This window comes from Gymnoscopelus microlampas, assembly GCF_963454915.1.
Source record: "Gymnoscopelus microlampas genome assembly, chromosome: 15".
Classification (NCBI taxonomy): Eukaryota; Metazoa; Chordata; class Actinopteri; order Myctophiformes; family Myctophidae; genus Gymnoscopelus; species Gymnoscopelus microlampas.
The window spans coordinates 36357663-36379924 of record NC_139952.1 but is presented as its reverse complement, the minus strand read 5'-3'; the positions used below and the strand labels follow the sequence as shown (position 1 = coordinate 36379924).

General features: G+C 42.4%; 1 protein-coding gene across 5 annotated transcripts; it reads right to left on the bottom strand.

The window, feature by feature from the left end:
* Window positions 1-907: 907 nt before the first annotated feature.
* Window positions 908-20332, bottom strand: znf384a (zinc finger protein 384 a). Of its 5 annotated transcripts, none has more exons than XM_084081499.1 (13): window positions 20200-20332; window positions 17464-17531; window positions 16712-17000; window positions 15502-15591; window positions 14797-14922; window positions 13715-13890; window positions 13521-13597; window positions 12734-12958; window positions 10999-11166; window positions 9295-9373; window positions 8606-8764; window positions 5468-5880; window positions 908-3459 (listed from the first exon to the last, which is right to left on the bottom strand). In XM_084081499.1, exons 2-12 carry the CDS (start codon window positions 17524-17526, stop codon window positions 5473-5475), a joined length of 1860 nt encoding a protein of 619 aa, XP_083937625.1. In that variant the 5' UTR covers window positions 17527-17531; window positions 20200-20332; the 3' UTR covers window positions 908-3459; window positions 5468-5472. The 5 variants fall into 5 exon arrangements, with proteins under 5 accessions (XP_083937625.1, XP_083937624.1, XP_083937628.1 ...); XM_084081498.1 differs by having other exon boundaries at window positions 5494-5880; XM_084081502.1 differs by lacking the exon at window positions 15502-15591.
* Between the last annotated feature and the right edge of the window lie 1930 nt (window positions 20333-22262).

Genomic DNA, 22262 nt, shown 5'->3' with positions numbered 1-22262 from the left:
AATCTGATTCGAAATATCACACAGCTTGTTAAGTTTATACTCCGCCGCACGACGGTGTGTGGCACGCCGAAAACAGCCGACCGGCGGCTACACTGCATTGCCATTGACTCTTGTTGAAGTAGTTTGACAGGTAGGGTGTCTCTGAGGTCTTGAGTATCTCTATCCTGTCCTCTATCCTGGGCCATCCCACCCTAGCAAAATGAGCTCAAATGAAATAAAATAACTTGTATTCTTTTCAATGGCAATTGAAAATATATCTTGAGAGATTCTCTCTATGGCAGAGAGACACTTTAACACACAATAGATATAAGCCCCCATTAGCAAATGGATGACCCGGGATTCAGCTAAACCGGTTTTACTGCATATTCAAGGCACCGAGGAGCGGTGGTATCTTCAAGGTAGATTAGATACCATCCCCCACGCTCCCCCCTAAGTTTTGAGAAAAAATGCTGCTAATTGTCCCAAAGTGACTGCAAAAGATTGATGTGTTGTCAACTTGTCACACATTTCAGGAACATTCAAAACAATAACAAGCTCTCAATAATGGACACAATTTCCAAGTAACATAGTGTGATTTTTGCTTAGGTGAAAAGGTTGTTTCATACTACCTCCTAAGCAAGTTAGTTAAGACGCATTCAACAATGTAAAAAAGCTCACAAAAAGTTCACATTATTCAGTTCAGTTATTTGTGAACAGTTTGGTAAAGTTTTACCGTTGGCATGCCAAAAATATGGATGGCAGGTTGAAAGTGTCTTACAAGCTGCACAGATGGTAGAATGTGTCAATTGTTAAAATCCTTTAAGCCTCAGCCCCCCCCATCATATTTTGAAAAAGCAATATTTCATGCAGTATTGCAGTCTTGCAGTAAATAATTTTCCCCCTAGTAAACAAAGTCAGACAACATGGGTTTTCATCAACTGTTTCTCAAACTTTAATGTCCTTCTGTAGGAAACAGTCTATTCAGATGAACAAGAAGTGTAACTGTGCATACAGTATGCAAGAGTGTAGCATAAGAGGGTAGTTAATAATTGTAATATCAGGAGCATCAGTAATAACAACATTAACAAGAATATTGAGAACTTGTGTTACTTCTCATAAAAAGACATGTAATGAAATACAAGGAGGAGGACACATTAGAGAACAGTCTGTTTGGGAATGAGTCTTTTTTTTTTGATTGGGCGGAGATAACCTACAAGTTTTCAACTACAAAAATGGCGTCGGTGTCCCAGATCACCTTCCTGGTGGTCTCTTTGCTTTTCCTATTATCAGACCAATGACACACCACTCCTAAAAGCTACGTGCCTTATTTTGTGTGTGTTGGACCAAGGGTCTGATGATGGTCCACTAGTGGTCAAACTGATCACTCTTGGTCACTCTGCCTAACCCTACAGTAAATGGGTTTGTCCTGTCTTTATTTGTTTGTGATGTGAAAAAAACAACAACCAAAAAGCAAAGACTATCACTGACAGAAACGTTGTAACTCTGTACAAGTCTTTGAATGAAGGAACTTGCAAAAATAAAATAAAAGCTACCAGTATGTGTTGAACTGAATAACCGGAGATGAGACAGTTTTTTTAATATATGGAGTTTTTCTTTCTTTTTTTGTATTGCTTGCTGTACGTGTGACACAAATGGAATCTTACCAAAGGAGAAAAACATAAACACAACCTTCAAATCGTGATGAAAAAGCTGAACTAAAAGGTATGACTGGGATCTGCTACTACATAAAATGTTATTTATGTAACTTTTGTTCAGATGTTTTAGCAACATCTTTCTTCAACCCCTTCAAGACTTATTGAAAAATTAAATTGTTCCATTTGGAAAAAAATCGAATCCAGTTTTCACACCTTTTAGAGCTGTTAAATAGCCCATATATATCGCCTGTGTATATAAAAACAACCGCTACTTCAATGTAACCATTGTTTTAAATGTTCACGTTCTATGCATTATAAAGGTGATCCAGGACACAGCCAATTAATTGGTACTTGTGAATTCCTTCCATTCCTTTCTATATGGTTTACAGCAGACATACTTCCCTTTTATGAATGGAAAAAAAGTATTTTCTATCTATTTTATGTACAGGATACTGTAATACAATAATGCCTCAGATAATAATGTGTATAACATTTGCATACAATTATAATAATGAATGTAGTAATATTTTGTATGAAAGTTTTCAAAAAACAAAAACAAACTTGATAACAGTACCTGTCGGACATTTTTGCCAAACAATCATCGCTTCCTATTTTAGCCATGCTTCAATACAGAGTCAACTTGACTAGAGTTGGAATATAATGGAAAATGGTCTCTTTGAGTAGTAATAATACAAAAACTAAATAATAAAACGACTGCTCTGTTGGTGTTGTCTTTCTCACTCCTTTCCCTTCACATTCATACAGTACACTCACTTCGCTTTCTCTCAAATTTGTTCACGCATTCGTCTGTTGGTAGAAAAATACATACATATGATATACAACAAAAAAAAGTACAATGAGACAAACTTAGATGAAGCGCATCAAGTGCTTTCCTTTGACCCAATCCAACCCATTTGACCCCACCCCCTTTCTTTAGCTTCTTACGTTTTCCTCTTACTTTACTCAACTCCTGCCGTCTTCTCCTATTTAAGTGCATTTTTTGTAACCGTTAATGACGCGCTCATTCAACACTGTTGGCTCTGTCACAATGTGACTCTTTTTTAGAGTGATTATACTTGGCTGCGTGTTAGAGACGTGCACACTGACAATAGCTGACCTACGAGCTCACAATGCGTCGCAGCTTACAGGGCGGCTATTTTCATGCACTCGGCACCAGTCCGTAACCAATTATAACCGGGCCCTTGTGACTACTCACACAGAATCAAGCTACGCAGCGTGGCTTTTCCTATGGAAATGAGAAGACTTTATGACAAGGTGGGCGATGAGTTGGGGGGGGGGGGTGATTGGCAGCACACTTTGAGGAATCAAGTAAATGCTGTTTGGAGACTCAGCCCTGGGTATGTGTGTGTCAGCCTTGTGTCACCAGGCCCTGTGGAACACCTGGTTTCTATTTCAAATTAACCAGTCAGATCTGGTGTACTGTATCTGGTAATTTGCGCTCGCACGCACGCAGGCACACAGACACAGACACAGACACACACACACACACACACACACACACACACACACACACACACACACACACACACACACACACACACACACACACACACACACACACACACACACACACACGCGTGCACACACCGTTTCCTGTTCTAGATCCAGACCAGATCAGCAACCTGCAAAGCAAATTGATCCCAGTGTGTATGTGTGTGTGTTTGTGTGGGGGGAGGGGTGTCAGTCATATTCTGCAACACTCATTGTCCTGCTCCCCTCTCCGTTTGTCATGTCTCTTCTCTGGCTCTGACTGGCTCTTTATCGACATCCATCATCCATCCTCCGGCACACTTCGCCTGTGCCACTGCAAGACATTATGAGTTTGGGTTTAGTTTTTTACACCGTGTCCGACTTTCCCAGTGCAAATGCAAATTCAGACTAAGATCATCTATCTTCCCTCCATTCACTTACAATGGAACAAAGAGCGATTAGGGTAGGGTGACCAGACGTCCCAGTTTGGCCGGGATTGTCCCGGTTTCAAGCTGGGTGTCCCGAGTCCCGACAAATATCTCTAAAACATTAATATGTCCCGGTTTTCAACATTCACTACGACATTGTCCCGGTTTTCGCCAGAATCTAAATAATAATAATTTGTTTTCAGTGGTTGCATAAACGTTTATCATGCTCTTTTCATGTACACATGCTCACCTAACCAACCAGAAAACATGAACAAATGCATTGCGTGTCTGAATTCAACGCTGATGTTTGTCAATCAGTCGTTGCCTGTATGCAACACCTATGGTGTGTATACATGTGCGCGTGCATGAACGTGCATGAGTGACCACGCGTGTGCACGACGAGCGTGCACATTGATTTAAGGGTCCCGGTTTGAGGGGCTGAATATTTGGTCACCCTAGATTAGGGCATCTTTCACAGCTAGCTTCACCATGCATCCAGTGATCAGATTGTATTTGAATAAGACTGAATACATTAACTCCAGGTATAAATAATACCAAAGACACATTGAACATCTGATCCGAAGTGAACCACCTATGACGATATCAAAAGATGCACCTGGTCAGGTCAGTTACAAAATGTAAATGCCATCTCCACTCAACATAAAACAGCAGTGAGTGGAGGGACGTAAAATCTTTGCAGGTGTGTGTCATCAACCGGCAACTTATTCTCAAGATGCCATTGTGTAAACCTACTGCAGAGAACCCATTATGCTGTCGTATTCACAGTGGTCAGAAAGCCAAAACATATTCCAGACCAGCAGTCCTATGTAGAGCCAGGAATCAAGGCGAAGACTGCCCAAAAAAAAAAAAAATCTTAACAAGTAATTTAATCTGGTATTATTAGTTGAGCCGCATAGCAATGCAAAACTATTGTATGTCACTCTGTCTGCAATACTGTCCACCAGAGGGTGCTGAAAAAAACACACAGAAAAAAAAACTAAACTTACTACCAGATGATGAGCAACACAGCTCAACTATACACACCTCTAGGTTTAGAATGTTAATCTTCTTAAAACAGAGAAAAATCTGCAAATGGGGCAAACCCACTTTCCGTTTCCAATGCAGTCACTTTTCAAGTTTCAAAACTCCTCATAAAGACCCATTCCATTGGCTAAAATCCATTTGACATTGTTGGCATGGCACCTTTAACCTTTGCAACAATTCTACTGAAAGCATCTTTGGCTTCATGTTTACAAACACTCAAATTATTTTATCAGTCACCTCTCTACTAGTAAGCCCCTGTCTTGATTTGTGGGTATCACACTTAGATTCCCAACTGTGTGTTGATTGACAGGTTGACAATCCAATACTAACGCTAGCTCACTGCTAGCTAGCTAGCTACCTACTCACAGCGAAGGAGAGACGCTAGGTGCAGCAATGAAGGGAGGGACATAATAATGCAACCAATGACATTGAATGCAGTTCAATACACTTTGATTGCAATCCTGAAGCCAACAATTGATGTGAAGCTGAGTTTTAGGTCAAATGGAGTCTGAAATAATTAGCTAACCTCAATTTTCAATATTCCCGTGTCAAAACACTGCCCAAATGATACATAACCACATTTGAAATGTGACAATTATGTTTCCCAGTGAAATGGGCCTTTAACTCAAGTGAAATCTTGAATAAGGCAGATCCACTAACTCCAAGATAAGGCCACTTGATTAAAGGAAGTTCTTGAAACAAGTTCAACTGGAAACAAATTACTTTCTCCCCCACAAGGACAGAATCTTCATTTGTTTTATGAAAAACAAGACTCCGGTGCAGCACTGAATCTGACTCGTCAAAGTTTTCGCAGCGTAGTGACCCCTTCAAGACAGGGCAGGCGGGTGGAGGGGGAAAAAGAAAATTCACCCTTATTATGAGTTCATATGTTCCACCTGTATGGCTGAGGTGGAGACTGTGAGGCACAGGTCCTTGTGGGCCACCAGGTCTGCCACGCTGACCGGCTTGTACTGGATCTCGTTGGCCGCCACCGTCTTGTACTGGTGCAGGTCGAACGGGCACGGCACCACGGCCTCCGTGGGCTGCTGCTGCTGGTAGCTGCCGGGCGGTCCGGCGTTGGGGTTCTGGTTGGGGTTCAGCTGGTTGGAGAGCTGGCCCGCTCCGCCGCCCCCCCGTCCTCTGCCCCGGCCGCGCCCGCGGCCCCGCCCCCCTCCTCCGGGGCCTCCCGGGTTGAGGCCCTGGGCCTGCTGGGCGGCCACGGCCGCCGCCACCGTCAGAGGGTCTGGGTTGTGTTTCCGCATGTGCTTCATTAGGTACGTCTCCTATAGGAGGGAGAAGACAGAAACAATGGGGATGAACTAGGACAGAAATAGAATCATATTGAATAAAATAAGAATAATGTAAAAGTATTTTAACCACATGAATCCTAGCATCCCTATTCTGGTGGAGCATTTGGCAAAAATACATAAAAATACATGTATCTTATTTTATTATTTGATTTTTCAAAACAAATTATAAAAAATTATAGAAAAAAGCAATTGGGCAGGCAAGGCTCGCATCACTCCGCGGCCGCGGCTGGCCCCGCCCCCTCTTGGTGGTGTCAAAGGGCTCAGGCTCACAACAACAACATCTCTTTCACTCCACTCGGAATATCGCTAGTAGCCTAGCAGGTGGAAAGTAGCTTAGTGTTCGTGCTCTTTCAGCAGTGTTTTGCCAAAATGGGAGTGCATTGTTATGAAAAACTGTTCCAAGGCTTCTCACCATCGACGAGGAGAGAATAAAGGGGATAAAATAGCTAATGGACTAGTGGGTCAAGCCAGATATCGGACGTGTCAAAGAGACGACGCATGGCTTGGTTGTCTGCTGTACATAGAGCCGACTACACATTTGACCGTGGTTTCGATATCAAACACAGTGTAGGACTGATGATGGCAAAGGTGATCACCCCTACACGCTTGGGTGACCTGGCACAGATGACAGCAAAAGACGTGGAAGAAACACGAAAGATAGCACACCTCAGAATCCATGTAGAGAGAGTTATAGGCACTATACGCAACAAGTACTAGATATTAAATGGTACAGTACCCATCACTATGATGCGTAAACCAGGAGTGGTCGAGGACATGACAATCCTTGACAAGATCGTCCGAGCGTGCTGTGCTCTGACAAACTTGTGCACCAGTGTGGTTCTGAAACTGGATGCTGAGTAATCTGCTGATTTATTTGTACCTTTCTGCATAGCTAAAACAGACATGAGGTTATGCTCTGTAGCTATATTATGTTCCTTTTTTTTATAGTAACCTGTAACTGTTTTCAAATAAAAGACACATTCAACATGTGACATTGACTTACAGAGTGAAGTTTGTCTACATAAAATGATTATGTATATGCAAATAGAACCGCTCTACAACCGATCTACAAGCTAAAGATGCATTTGTGTGTGAATTTAGTTTCAATAGTGCTTTCATTCAATGCTAATAGAACCGCTTTCTTTTACCTGATTAAAATGCATAGGCCTATCCTGATATCCATTCAAACGGTGATCAAAATGCTAAAGCTGCATTCATTCAATGCAAATAGAACCAGGTCCTGATGATGGCTCAGGTCACCAGTTCAGTTGACTAAAATCACCTGTTGATGATCATTATAATATGGATGGGCAGAGAACATTTTACATAGTCGATCTACATGCTCACATTTTATACATCTGAAAAGTTACTCTATCAGTGGTGTAAAGTAACTAAGTACATTTACTCAAGTACTGTACTTAAGTACACTTCTGAGGATGTTTTACTTTACTGGAGTATTTCCCCATTTTCAATAATTTTACCTCAGAGGGAAATATTGTACTTTTACTCCACAACAATTATTTGACAGCTTTAGTTACTTTGCTGATTTATCACAAAACATACATTAACCACTTCAGCCCTATATATATTTTCGCCATTTGAAAATAGCCGATCTACAAGCTCCCAATGCGATGCATTGTGAGCTTGTATTTTAAAAAGATTTGTATACATTATGAACTTGTGAAATGGGAGGCAGCAGAGCAGAGTCGAGGCTCCAGTCTTTGGATGGAAGCTCATATGGATCTGTGCCATTAATTAAATACAATTTGTCTTTGTACCGTTTTAGTGAGTCTATATCCAACTTGTCCACATAGCTCCCCTTCTCCTTGCAGCTGGCTTTTAACATGGTTGACACGGAAGGTGTTTAATGTACCGCTGTTTGTACAGGCTAAATAGAGTGCCCTATTGGGTGGGTCGGTATAGTGACACAACCAGCATGGCTGCTCTTGGCTACGCAGCCCAAAACACGCCCCCCTCCAACGAACTTTGCCAGCCCAATTGGAAAACTTGGCCCTTCACGCATTAGAAGGCCAATATCAGTCACCAGAACCAAGCATGGGTGTTTTCAATGAGTCTGATATGGTTAAAATTTAGTTTTAAGTTATAATGGGTTTATATAGGAAGGGGGTGTGTCTGATGAAATGAATATAAAATATCTAAATACCGAATCAAGCAACCTAAGAACTGTATGGGGTGCTCACACGTTAAAATGACCCCAAACATGTTTTAAAGTGAAATATCCCTTTAACAATACAGTATATTTTGCTTTGTGTATATATGTTTGTATATTGTTTTGTGAACGCTCGGAAGAGTAGCTGTTACCATTTTTAACAGCTAATGGGATCCTAAATACTTCCTAAAAATCTATATACTTCATTGTACAACCAATAGGAAAGAAAATAGCCAATCTACAAGTTCACAACACGTTGCAATGCGATGCGTTGTGAAACGTCATGTTGTGATACGTCATGTTGTGATACGTCGTGTTGTGATTTGCCCAAAATAGGGACACCAGGTTAAAAGTGGTTAATCAGTTACTTTGAACGAGAGACGCGGTCATACGATGAAGTATACACTAGGCTTAAGTTTATCCCTGGCTGTGAATCCTCCTTTTAAAGAGGATTCAGAGGAACAACAAAAAAAAACTAAACAGAGGGCGGGTCTTTTGGCAGTGATTGGTTTGACTGACAGAGCCTACCGAGGTATAGGATCGGTTGCAGAGGCCACAGGAATACAGCTTGGCATGTTTGACTGTGTGAGTGGACAGGTGCACTTCCAGGCTGGCAGCGTCCGTGTAACCACGGTTACAGTTGTGGCACTTGTACGGCTTGTCTTTGTTGTGCTGTCGGCGGTGAGACTTTGAGGGGGAGGGGAAGAGAGAGAGAGAGAGAGAGAGAGAGAGAGAGAGAGAGAGAGAGACAGACAGACAGAGAGAGAGAGAGAGAGAGAGAGAGAGAGAGAGAGAGAGAGAGAGAGAGAGTGACAGAGCAATAAACACAACTTCTGTGAGTTCAATACTTTTGTCTTAAGAAAGAGTTAAGCCGTTAAAATACCCAATGTTTTTCAAAGTGGGAAAATATAGAGAAGAAATATGGATAGTTAATTCATTCATTATGGGATAATGGGATATCTCCAACCATTAATATACAGTTCTTTAGCGTCCGCAGATGAGGACAAACTCACCATTTACATTTTTTCATAACAGATATGGAGAATCTGCCAATTTGACGAGAAAGCTTCACTGATTTCCAATGCAGATCAGCTATCAGCTAATTTTAAGAATTGAAGAATGGAACATGTGGAGACATCTGCTTTAAAAGATGTTGAGATGCTAATTCAATAAAGATCCCCTCCCCCATCTGAAATGTACTGTAGCTAGGCAGGTACCTGTAGGTTGGACAGCTGAGTGAAGGCCTTCTCACAGCCAGGGTGGACACACTTATACGGCCGGTCACCAGTGTGGATTCTACGGAAAACACGCATGAACACAAGTACGCACACACACACACACACACACACACACACACACACACACACACACACACACACACACACACACACACACACACGATGAACATTATGATCACCTATGAAATTACATTATTTTGATTTCTTTATTTCATTTTGTTTCATTCAGGTTAGGTGAATGTGAATGCGAGTTGTGTTGTCAGATAAAGTGGATTCTGTATGGCAGAGTTCCTGCAAAGCCATGGGGGGTAAAATAAACTTAATGGAGGATGTGTTAACATAGCATGCCAGAAAGACGGACATACATGGAAAAGCAAACACTGATGCAGAATGACAGGTTAGGTTTGGTGGGTTATCTGATTGATATTAGTTGACTAGTCTGTCCCAATAATTAGGCTGAATGGGTTAAGCTTTGAGCCAATGTCCACCGGACAGGTTTCGGTTCTGGTCCCCAAACGTGCATGTAGACGCAACAGATGCAGACATTTTACAAATTGTTACCCGTCGGATTCTGCCATGCTAAAAAGCGCCATTTAGGATTAATATAACATTAATAGTGCCATTTAACTTTCCCCAAACTAAGTAACAGGACTCTTTAAAAAAAATATTGGTAGAGATATTGGTTTGTTTATGTGCACAAAGTGTGATTATAAGAAGTTATAAGTTTTGGAATACAATGAGAGTGAAAGAGAGAAAGAATGCACCTCCTCATTACCAACTGATACTTTTCAAGATGATTTCTCACTAATCGGCGCAAGGGGTTGAAATCATGTCAGGACAGGACCTATAGACCAATTAATTGTTTACTAACATTGAGACTGGATGCGCAGGTGATTGTTTCACGCAATCAATTTCCAACCTGTTGTTTCGGGGTGCGCTGGTTTCAGCACATCCCAACCCCCTCTTGTGTGTTGGCTAGTGAGGCGCGTCCTAGCGAGACCTGATAGAATGGGTTTCATTTAGCGCATACTGGTTGCACGCATACTGGTTCTTATCAGTGTGACGTCGTCTGTTAAGGGGTCTATAGCAACAGCCATTGCAACAAAGCAGACTAGCAGGTCGATTCTCATGGTTATTTCAAAGTAAAAAAGAAAAAAGAAAACTCAAGAGGGGATTTAAGGCAAACCAAAAATGTGATTAGTCGGTTGTTAACCCCACATCAGCCATGTGTTACCTGATTAGTAGACTAAACTGACCAATCCATCAGGGAACTCATTTTTTTGTTTTTGTTTGCACTCATCAACAGATTCTTGTGGGAAGAGCTGGACATGGTCGATGTGGTTGCTATTACGTCAATCCATCCTTCTATCTTGCCTTCCGCCAAAATAGAAGGTACATTTTTGTGGTATTTCTTCTCTGACAACACAGACGGCTTTATATTTCTTTATCCATCCATCCATCCACCCCTTATCCACCCACTCATGTGTATTATCCCTTGTTTATCCTGGCCTGCAGTAAAAGGGCTTCAAAGTGTGTTTCTGTCTACTGGTTAAGTAAGTATTACCAAGTTAACGGCATGACTGTTCTTGCATCTACAGTGCAAATAGAACAGGGCTGCGTCTAAAACTATAACAAACTAAACTACATCTCTCTGGGGTTCACGGGCCAAGCCAAGTCGCCTACCGTGTGTGCTGCTGCAGGTGACTGAGCTGCCTGAATGTTTTCTGGCAGTAGGAGCAGGTGTACGGCTTGGCCCCGCTGTGGATGCGGATGTGCTGGGACAGGTAGCTGGAGTTGGCAAACGACTTGGAGCAGTGGGGGCACTTGTGGGGCTTGGACTCAGTATGGTTTCTAACAGGGGGATAGGGGGGATAAGGGGGTGGAGAGAGATAAACAGAGAGAGAAAGAAAACAGAGAGAGGTACTTTTAGAGTTCATAAGCTGAGATAACTTGAATAAAAGGGGCTGATTGATACATGGTATTAGTCTGACAGTGTGCTCTTTGTGCTGTGTCTGAGTTGTGATAACACAGAACAAAAACACACAGCAAGCACAGTCACCCTTCTCAACTCTTTTTCTCTTTCTTTCTCTCTCTCTTTCTCTCGCAGTCGCTCTCTTCGCCTAGCATGTCCTAGTTTGTGAGTAGCCGTCTGTGTCGGCTGCAGCCACATTGAAATGTAAATTGAGGAAAGTGGCAGGCTAGTGAAGTGTGTACATCTGCCACTTCAAGCTTAATGGCTACGGAGGTACAGAAATCACCAGGGTGTGGCGATAAGGGCAATTGAAACACGTGGAACAAGGGGAAGCCGAGTACAGCAACAAAATGGTGAGAGGGCGTCAAATGAGGTCTGGGGGAGGGGGCTGACGTGGCCATCTGGGATGGGACCATATCATGTGAAACCAAACAATGCATGCATCACTTTGTGGAAAGCAATGGAAAGAGGTGGAGATAGTTGCTACAGTCGAAGGTATCCTCAAGGTTCAATTAGTAGCTTTAGTGATGGGGAGTGAAGTGGGCTGGCGGATGGAGTACCCAGGTCATTAATGGAATTGTCACAGGTTCGAGCCCCACGACAGCCAATGTACGTTCATCACAGTTTTGTCAAAGTGCCAATGAGAAAGATGCTGAACCACTAACTGATCATGCATTCTAAGTTACTCTAGACTAAAATGCCTAAAATGCAAATGTATGACCACTTGCTTGCTGTAAAATAAGTGGTGAATTTGTGCTTCAATGTTATCACATAAAAACTGTAATAATTATATTTTCACAGTTTATTTTACAGTGTTATTGGGTTACACTGGAAAGGGTGGCATGCCATGACAGTTGGCTTAACTACATTATAGATTCTAGAGCATGGGTATAGTGCTTGGCCAAGGATGCTAAAACAGGGCAGATGTGTGCCTCGAACCCTGATACAGTTCCAACTTGCCACCCGCATTTTACGTATTGAATTGTTTGCATAACTGAACATCATGCAAGACTCCAGTGATAAATGGTGGCCTTTAAAGAGCACTTTGTAAAAATACAGGTGATGTTTTATTCCAGGTTCAATCCAAAAAGTGCATAATTAAAAGAGTGTTGCACAGATAGGACAGGTGGAGCTGTGGCACATATGAGATGACAAACACCACACGTATAACAGAGAGAAAGCAATCATAGCACCGTACCACTGTACAATGATTGTGCAGTGACAGTATAAATTGTTTCTAACTAACAAAATGAATGAAATAACTTGGAAAACATAATATGATGATAAATGTATGGTGTTCTACTATTATAACAATGTGATGTGGCACCACACGTACACACACACACACACACACACACACACACACACACACACACACACACACACACACACACACACACACACACACACACACACACACACACACACACACACACACACAGTTACCGTGTGTGCTGCTGCAGGTGACTGAGCTGCCTGAATGTTTTCTGGCAGTAGGAGCAGGTGTACGGCTTGGCCCCGCTGTGGATGCGGATGTGCTGGGACAGGTAGCTGGAGTTGGCAAACGACTTGGAGCAGTGGGGACACTTGTGGGGCTTGGCCTCCGTGTGCGACTTGGCGTGGATCTGCATGTCTGACTTGCTGAAGAACGTCACAGCACACATCCTGCATCTTTGGAAGGAAGAATGGGAGAGAGACTTAAAAAGGTTGACTGATTTGAGTGAGTGATTGGTTGGCTGGGTTGCTTGCATGATTAAATGACTAGTTTGTTCACTTATCAATCTCCATTTTAGTTTATTTCATTCATTTCCACCACCAGTGGAGTTGGACGGGGTGATTGCACCCCATTCTGTCTCTTAGCATTTCCAAAATGTATGAATAGTCAATTCATAGGTCTGTCACAAATGTTTTTGTCTTAGGAGAGGTCCTGGATCAATTCGCTTTGCCAGTTTGCATATTCAGTCTATAGAGAATCAGTGGATACAGAGACACAGTCTGTGTGCGTGCAATCGTGCGTGTACTGGTGACGCATGGTTTCATGCATCAAATGTTATGTTAGATATCTAACTGTCTGGCAACAGCGAGACTAACCCTGCGTAGATATTAGTCTGGCCAGGCTACCTATAAAGTGTTCATCAATGACTTGACATAAAACTGTCTATACAGTATAAAAGGACATAATGCACATGTGACACACTTAGAAGGCCACAATCAATCCTGTCCTGTCGTCTACCTGTAGGATTTGGGGCCATCTTTGTTGGTGTGTTCATCCTCGTCATTGGACAGGTCGTATGGGTCAGCAGTGTGGTGCTGTTAACACAACAGAACCATTGACAATGACAGTGTTAATAATGAGCATTTCCCACTGTCTGTTTAACATCTATACGAAAGGTTAGGCTAAATTGAAGAAGAGAGGAGAACACTCACCCCTACTTGTCCCCCGGCAGCCAGGTGTGCCAATATTAACGCGTCACTTCCTGGCGGCAAGACTCCGCCCAGTCCGCCCAGTCCGCCAAGTCTGCCCATCACCTGTTTCCTCTTTCTGCCTCGTTTCCCTGGCGTTGGCATGACTTGGGGATGGACAGCAATGTCGTCTTTCTTGTCTGAAACATGGATGGCGATGGGGGATAGGAGAGGAATGCGGATGAGATGGAATGAGAGGAAAACCCAAGAGGAGAGGAAGATTTTGCGTATGGGAGTGGGTGGAAGAGAGAGAAAGAGACAGGGAGGGACAGCAGGCATTAGAAACTGTACAAACTTGACGTAATAAGGCCTAGGAATATCTCCCCTAGTATAGTATCTCTGTTCTGGGGTCTTTTGGATGGAGACTGTGTGTGTGTGTGTGTGTGTGTGTGTGTGTGTGTGTGTGTGTGTGTGTGTGTGTGTGTGTGTGTGTGTGTGTGTGTGTGTGTGCGTGTGCGTGTGCGTGTGTGTGTGAGAGGACAATGCCACATGTAATCATGTCATTGGAAAACATCCTGTCGGAAGGAGAGTTATGTCACCACGAAATCTGAGATTTTGCACAAAAAAAACAACAGAAAAAGAACTCCATCCCCTTTTGTGTGGCTGCATTTGTGTATTGTACATTTGTAATAGTCAAGGGGTTGGTGTAATAGTGCGTGTGTATGTCTATGTATGTTGCACACAGCGTCTTTTTGATTTACACTGGGGAAAAAAGCAGGCGAAATCCATCAGGACTTGTCTGAGTGGACACAAGCTAACGGGACAGTGGGAGTTGAAGGGTCAGTAGTGGGTGCTCAGCAGAATCTACATGCTCAGCAGAATCCCTCCTCCATTATATACATTCTAACCATACTGTACATGGACCTTAACCTACAGAACTATCGTTCTTTACATGGCTTAGTAGCTGTCAAAAAAAAGAAAACTATCATCAAAATAGCTGACAAATTAACAACCTGCACCTTTAGTTCCATTTTAAACCTGCGCAAGGAAATGAAACTAAAATTGAAAAGCCAATTGTGCCTGACCCTGTTTTTTTTTTTTTTTACCTGTGTTTGAGGGGGGGTTGATTGCGGAAAATATCATGGTGGTGGCGGTGTGGGATCCAGATACAAATGATTGCGTGGAGGCGGTGGGGACCAGCGTGCCCTGGGGTGTGGTGATGACTAACCCCGCTGAGAGGGAGAGAGACACTTTGACCTGAGCCCAATGCTCCGTCAACACAGTATATACATTTTACATTACATTCATGTTAAGACCTATGTATCTCACACCCTGTGGTTCAACTTTCATCTTCTTCATTTCATTATGAGAGTGGGCAGTAATCCGGCCATCCCTGCTAAATTTTGACAGTGCAGTAGGGAGGGGAGACAAGAGGGTGGGGGTGAGGTGGAGGGGGGGCATGAAGCACAGGTAATAGGGTCCGATTGACTGAGCCACCAGGATGCCCCGTGCCTTTTTAAGCTTGTGTTAAATCTGTCTAACGCTTAATTCACACCAACAGCGTCGACACTGCACACAGCACGGCAGCTGCAACATCTAAAGCAATCTTTATAATCATAATAAATAAGCATAAACAAACTGCTTCACATGAACAACAGTGGTGTAACTAAGAGATTCACTGAGAAAAATATATACTGTATATTATATACACTGATTAACAACTAAAAAGAAAATAATCTTGGTAAGAGCATTTCCTGGTTTTAACGTGGTGCAAGAAAAGATGGCGGACAAGGGGGTCTATGACTGGTTACCGTTGGACGCCGATGCACCAACAGCGAAGTTGAGGTTTTCCCAACTTTGAAGCTTGTTGATGCCATGGAAAAGTGTTGAGACGCTCGTCTCTATAGAGAGGGCATGGAAAAGTGTTGAGACAATTGTCTCCATAGACTTTGCATTGAAACTTGATGCTCAATCAGAACGTGCCAGCATTTTGACACTGCTGATGTGAAATGGGCTTCGAGTTTATAGTACATTTACTACCACTACAACTACTAAGAATTGTTGTTACAGATCTGCCATATTTATTTAGATTTTTGTCGAATTAATTTGGGACTTTGGGAGTCTCCAGACCTACCAGTTAATGCATCCTGGCTTTTACAATTAGGATATTACTATTCAGTAAAGCATTAAAAGTTTGCTGTGCCAAGGAGTAGCTTGTCTTGTCAACACACACCTTTGCATGCTGTATATGTGCTCTTATCTAAAGTGACTCAGAAAGAATAGCCTGTGTGATGTTTTGGCATCGATGGGCTTTCCTTCCCTGTCATCATGGTAATTAATTTAGTTTGCAGGGACACTCTGCTGCTATCTGGAGTGACTTTGAATGAGTGAAACGGTAATTAACGAATTGTCTATTTAGCTATCTATTCATGATGTCCATGTTCTGCTGTTGTCAGTCACAGTGCCATGACAAAAGATGCCACAGATACGCATTTGTATGCCACCGGTAACACTTGGAGCACACAAGGCTTCTCATAATACTGTAGTTTTACTCAATGACACTGAACAATTAAGTTGTTGGCAGGCATAGTTGCCTCAGACATTTTGATGGTAACGCCATGTAACTGAATACAGGTACTCTGAATGCGACTTGCAAATGAAAAGTTGCCATACCAGACAAATAACTTGAACTGAAGTGGACACATCTTACAAGCACTGTCCAAATATGAGACAATACTCATGTCCATTAATGAAAAGATAATGTAAACAAAACTATTTCCTACACAACTATTCTGTACATGTGCCACTAAAAAGACAGGCGGAAGATCACACGCACACACGCACGCACACGCACATGCACATGCACACACACACACACACACACACACACACACACACACACACACACACACACACACACACACACACACACACACACACACACACACACACACACACATACACACACACACACACACACACACACACACACACACACACACACACAGCTGAGCCGCTCACCTGCAGTCATGATTCCCATGGAGGGGACGGGCACCATAGTGCTGTTCTGGGAGACATGGGTTTGGTGGAGGTGCGCCCCGACCGCACTCAGGGGAACGCCCCCTCCGCCTGTGCCCCCTTCCTGCTTGGGGACCACCCGCACCCCCGCCCCCATCATGTCCATGGAGCCGGCGAGCACTGCGGTCTGGTAGTGGGAGGAGGAGGAGGGGTGAGGGAAGGATGGAGGAGGGCCTCCCTTGTCGGGACCAAGCTGCTCCTTCATCTTGTTCAGGAACATGGCGTTCTCGATCTAAACGGGGGGTGTACGGAGATTTTTGTGGGGAAGGAGGGGGGGTGAATGGAGGATGGGAATCAGGAAAGATATGAGAAGGTATGGGGTGGGGGGGGGGGGGGGGGGTGAGAGGAGGAGAAGAGGGGAGGGGGGCAAGGGAGTGGTTAGATGGCCGAGGGACGAAAATGTTTTCCTAGAGCAACAAAGTCAAACTAAAAAATAGTCACGTGTGTGTGTGCTTTAGCCAACTTCACCAGTCGATGCGAGCGCTATTCGTTAGTGTTATCAACAACATTATTATGCTGAGTCAAGTCTCTCACTGGTGTTATGCATTCATCTATTCGGTACCATTATGACTGAGTCAACGCAAACTGCCAGTACTCGCCTGCGGGGCATGTCATCACCCAAGCACATTACACTGTACCACTACACACATGTGTATTATATGACAATGCCAACATTTCAATAAGGTTGTCTCTACCTGTCCTTGTACAGTGGGGACGGGAGACCAAAAGTATGACGAGTTGAAATGGGATTCGTCCATTATTTCTGTAATTAAAAAGCAACACACTTAGCAAAACACCCGTCCTTGCTTCCTTCGCCTCCTGCCTCCTCCTCGAGGCTCTCGTTTTGCTTTGTTTCTTGTGCAGTATTTTCCTTCAGCTCAAACGAGACCGCGCACGGCCTGCGTTTCAAGTCATCTTGGTTTGTTTCCCCTCCGCGCATCCTCTCCTCCAGTGATGACTGATTTTAAGTTGTAACACAACATCAAGTTCTGACTGCTTTCTTTCAACAGTGGGAAATTAACACCAGCCACTAACCAAATATAGGCACATTTTTCACTGGTGAGTTTCTTACTTACCGGTACTTTTACCTTTGGCAGGTGACCAAAAATAATCTTTGGGCCTCTTTCAATTAAAAATAATTTGGTTGGTACAAATGCTAACGTACGAGTCACATTGGCTGGTGGACATTAAAGCATTTCCCGACCGGGATCTTGCTCTTTGAAGGAATATTTCTTCCCTCCAAACTCTTGGGAAAAAAACAAAAAACAAAACAAAACAAAGTTTACAGAGAAGAGGACATGAAAAAGGAATCAAGTAAAAGATGTTTAATCTTTGGAGAGAATGCCAAAGAATTATCAGAGCAGAGACAAGTGCTGAGAAAACACTAGAGTTGTTCCAATTCCGATACCAGTATCGGAAAAGCTGCCGATATTGCCTAAAATTCTGGTATCAGCGAGTATGGCAGTCAATGCCATTTCGATACCACGTCATTTATCACATGATATTTCATTTACAGTAATATTTCAAATATTTCAGTTGATGTTGCACGACTGTTTTATACTCTTAGGCCTACTGTACTATTTACATTATTAGTTTACTAACTTGTAGCTGCACATTAACCAATCAATCAATGTGTGAGTATGCATGTGATGAAAATGACACATGCTTTTTGTGATATGGTTTTCTCTGGAAACAACGCTGCTTGTGGAACTGCTTCCCAACTTTTCACCATCAATCCCACCGTTCTTCTGATACTCTGTTAATCCTCTCCCAGTGAGACAAGAGATAATTGAGTCAGTAGATAGATAGAATAGATACGATAGAATAGTCCCCACTTCTTGGGGCGATTTTGTCACTGTATATTTTGCACATACGTGAAACTGCATCTACCCATCCTATAACTACTAAGAGCAATGAGCAGCCATTCTACGGCGCTTGGGGGAGGCATTTAGGGGTTAAGAGTCTTGCTCAGGGACACACATTGACACATTGCTGGCCTGGCCTGGGATCGAACCAGGGACAACCAGGGGCTCTGGCTCACCATGCGGGCTCACTAACCACTCAGTTACTGTAAGTGTGTGTGGAAGTTTCCGTTTCATTGTTTTGAATTTGACCTACTGCATATTTTCATGTGATAGGTCACCAAGTTTTTTTTTTAACCTTCACGTACTGTATGCCTGTGAAGTTTCTGTCATGATTGCCATGCACAGCCATAGTGTTCACATAAAAAAGCATGCATGCAAAATGCAGTTTTCAAAGGGGGGAGAATGTACTTGAAAGAACCATCTATGCGATGAATTAAAATTTGAAACTCAAACCTAGAGTATACAGACAGACAGACAGACAACATTGAGCAGAGCAATGCATCTGGCATGCTATTTCTTTTTCCATGTCTTCTCCTTCAGGTGGGGCAGAACTTGTGTGTGTGTGTGTGTGTGTGTGTGTGTGTGTGTGTGTGTGTGTGTGTGTGTGTCTGTCTGTCATTAATACACTTCTCATCAGCTGGAATGGCTGACAATTCTGCGTCAAAAAATATGTGAGTGAGGAGGGTGTTATTTCTGTACATGTCTCACAATGAACGCCATTTTGATGGGGAGCACAGCTGTAGCAGGGCTAGTGGCTGTACAGTAAAAGAAAATCCTCTGTGTTCATGTATCCCTTTTAACTCTGCTAATGTAACAAATGTGACCAAATGGACCATTTGGTTACATTTGGTTACATTTGTTACACTCGCAGAGTTAAATGGATAAAAAGTTAAATGGATACATTTATCCATTTAAATGTATACAGTTAAATGGATACATTCATCAGCTGATCATTTATCACGTATCCATCTAACTCTGCGAGCGTAACAAATGTAACCAAATGGACCCGAAAGGTCCATTTTGGTTACATTTGTTACGCTCGCAGTTAAAAGAGTTAAATGGATACATTTATCAGCTGATCGTCGCCAGGGATGTAAACAAACCTCCTCCCAAAACAACAACTAGTCTGTGCTGCTAACTTGCCTCCATTTAATTTGTGCAGCTTTTGTTCGCTTTAGCTTCGCTAACAACGAGGCCTGCAGTAAGCTATATAATAACCCTGTTGTTACTAAATAATAGACGTCCTCTCTCTCTCTCCATCTCTCTCTCCACCAACCATCCCACCGTCCATCTCTCTCTCTCTCCGTGACAAAATAAAAAAAGAGAAAAAAAGTGTGGAATAAAAAAAACCAAACAGAAGAGAAGGGAAACAAGACGCTAGACTGCATGCAGACTTCCGGCGGCGGAGAGAGAGAGAGAGAGAGAGAGACGGCGGAGAGAAGCGGCTGCAGCTCGCTCATACACACACAGTCTCACACACACACACACACACACTCACACTCACACACACACTCAGAAGAAACAACACACACCGCTCACTACTAAACAACTCGGTGTTAATATTACCGGTTGGAGAGGAGTCCCGGTCAACGGACCTCGGAGCTTCCACGGACCGGGGACAGTTCGCAAACTTTAAGTCCGAATCCCGATCCGCCCCCTCCGGCCGAACCCTCTCTCTCTCTCTCTCTCTCAGATGTTTTTTTTCCTCCCTTCTTTTTTTTTTTTTTCTTAATTTTTTTTCTTCCCCTCTGCCTCTCGCTCTCTTGTGGGTCTGCTCGATTCCTCCGCTGTACTCTTCCGGTTATTAATATCCGGTCTGCTCCTCTGCGGGGTTTCTGTGGTTCTGTGACTGTCCCTGTCTAGTCTTCTTGAAATACATATAAATATATATTTATATATATAAAAATATATTTTTGTATATGTATATTTATATATACGTGTGTGTATGTGTTTAATATATATAGATAATGTTAAAATGACTCTAATAATATACTTACAACTTAACACAAATCTTTATGTCTGGAACATTTCAAATTCATGTGAGACACATATTGGAATTGTCTTTCTTGGGCAGATTAAAGGTTTATATTTCTGTCTAGCGCAGAAATAGAGAGACAGGGCATTTATATTTTTTACAACACTCTACATTTTCTTTTCAACCCAGCAACGCGGTATGGGTGGTCAAGCATGTTCGTTGTTGTTGTCACCTGTCAATCAGATCATCTTTAGTGCTTGTCAGGATGTCAGAGGAGGGTGGCAATACTCTAAATAAGAAAACAAGGAATTTTGATGTAGGAACACTCTTTTATATGACATACCAAGCACAAAAACCAACTCACTCAATTGTGGAGTACATTTCCCATAGCGAATAATAACAACTTAATAACATTGAAACAATACACAAAAACTGGGTGTGCGACTGTGTGCCATGCAACCAAGTCCTGACCTGGGGTAGCCAGGGTGTGGTTGAATCGCTTAACCAGCCCATCAGTCTAGACAGGGATATTGAGGAATGGTCCTTCTTTTCCTCACCCCTAGCCGCCAACAGACCTCCTGGAACACTTGGGCTTCGAAATTGTGTTCCTGGTCACTGTGGAGCTCTTATTCAGGGGCCACGAACTGGTCGAACATCTTGTTGAACAGTTTCTCCTCATGTGGTTGCCAAACTCTTGACTCTGACCACTTGGGGAAGTAATCCATGACGGTGGTTCCCACTTCCATGGGTGATGGGGAGTTGGCCTTGTATATTGATCCCCACAAACTAAATTTCTTTTACATTTTTAACTAGTTACGTTTAGAAATCTATAATTATATAAGCTTAATGGAGCAGTTCGCCCATTTTCAACCTTACAATATCTTCATATAATTGGTCCTCACTAATGCTCATTGCAAGTTGGTACCATTTCTGCTTTTCAGTTACAGAGTTACTGCATTGGTATTTCTCAAATACCAATGCTCCTTTACGGAGGCAAACAGGTAAGCAATGTTTTCGTGAAAAAAAGAGCCAAGAATAGGTGACAACAGATGTTGTGATTCTACATTTTTATGTATTTTATTTTCACACATTTCAAATAAAATACAAACTTGTTTAAGTGCACATGAAGTAAAATATCAAACACCACCGCCCCATATTTGGATAGTACTCAAAAGCACATACAGTACTTTGACAAATTACTTTAACTACACAAAAAAGACAGTTTTTGTTGTTAAATACCAATTAGTTAATAGTTGATTAGTTAGTATTGACTTGTGGTTAGTGTTACATGAAACAGATAATTCACTAGTATCCAAGCATAGACATTCTTCAGTAGTCTATATGTCATTTATTTAAAACATAAAACAAAATACAAACACTAAATTTCCCTTTACCATCGCTAACTCAAACATTTAGACCATAGGGAATATTTGCAGCAGTCTTTAGTTTTGGTAATTAAACAGTAACGCTTGTGCACATTCCAACTGATAACATGTAATAAAATTGCACAATTAAAATACAGCATAATTATGATGGATTTCATTGCTAGCACAATACAGTAGTATTGATCTGAAAATAAATAATTTGAGACTGTAAAATAAGATTTCAATACATAATCAGTACAGCATACTTTATGCCTTCTAAGAAAGACTCA

Coding starts and splice junctions, on each gene's coding strand:
- znf384a (XM_084081498.1), bottom strand. CDS start 17,526: ATGGACGAATCCCATTTCAACTCGTCATACTTTTGGTCTCCCGTCCCC. Junction 14,923..15,501: donor TGGTGCATCGGCGTCCAACG/GTAACCAGTCAT, acceptor TCTCCCTCTCAG/CGGGGTTAGTCATCACCACA. Junction 12,959..13,520: donor GATGGCCCCAAATCCTACAG/GTAGACGACAGG, acceptor TTCCTTCCAAAG/ATGCAGGATGTGTGCTGTGA.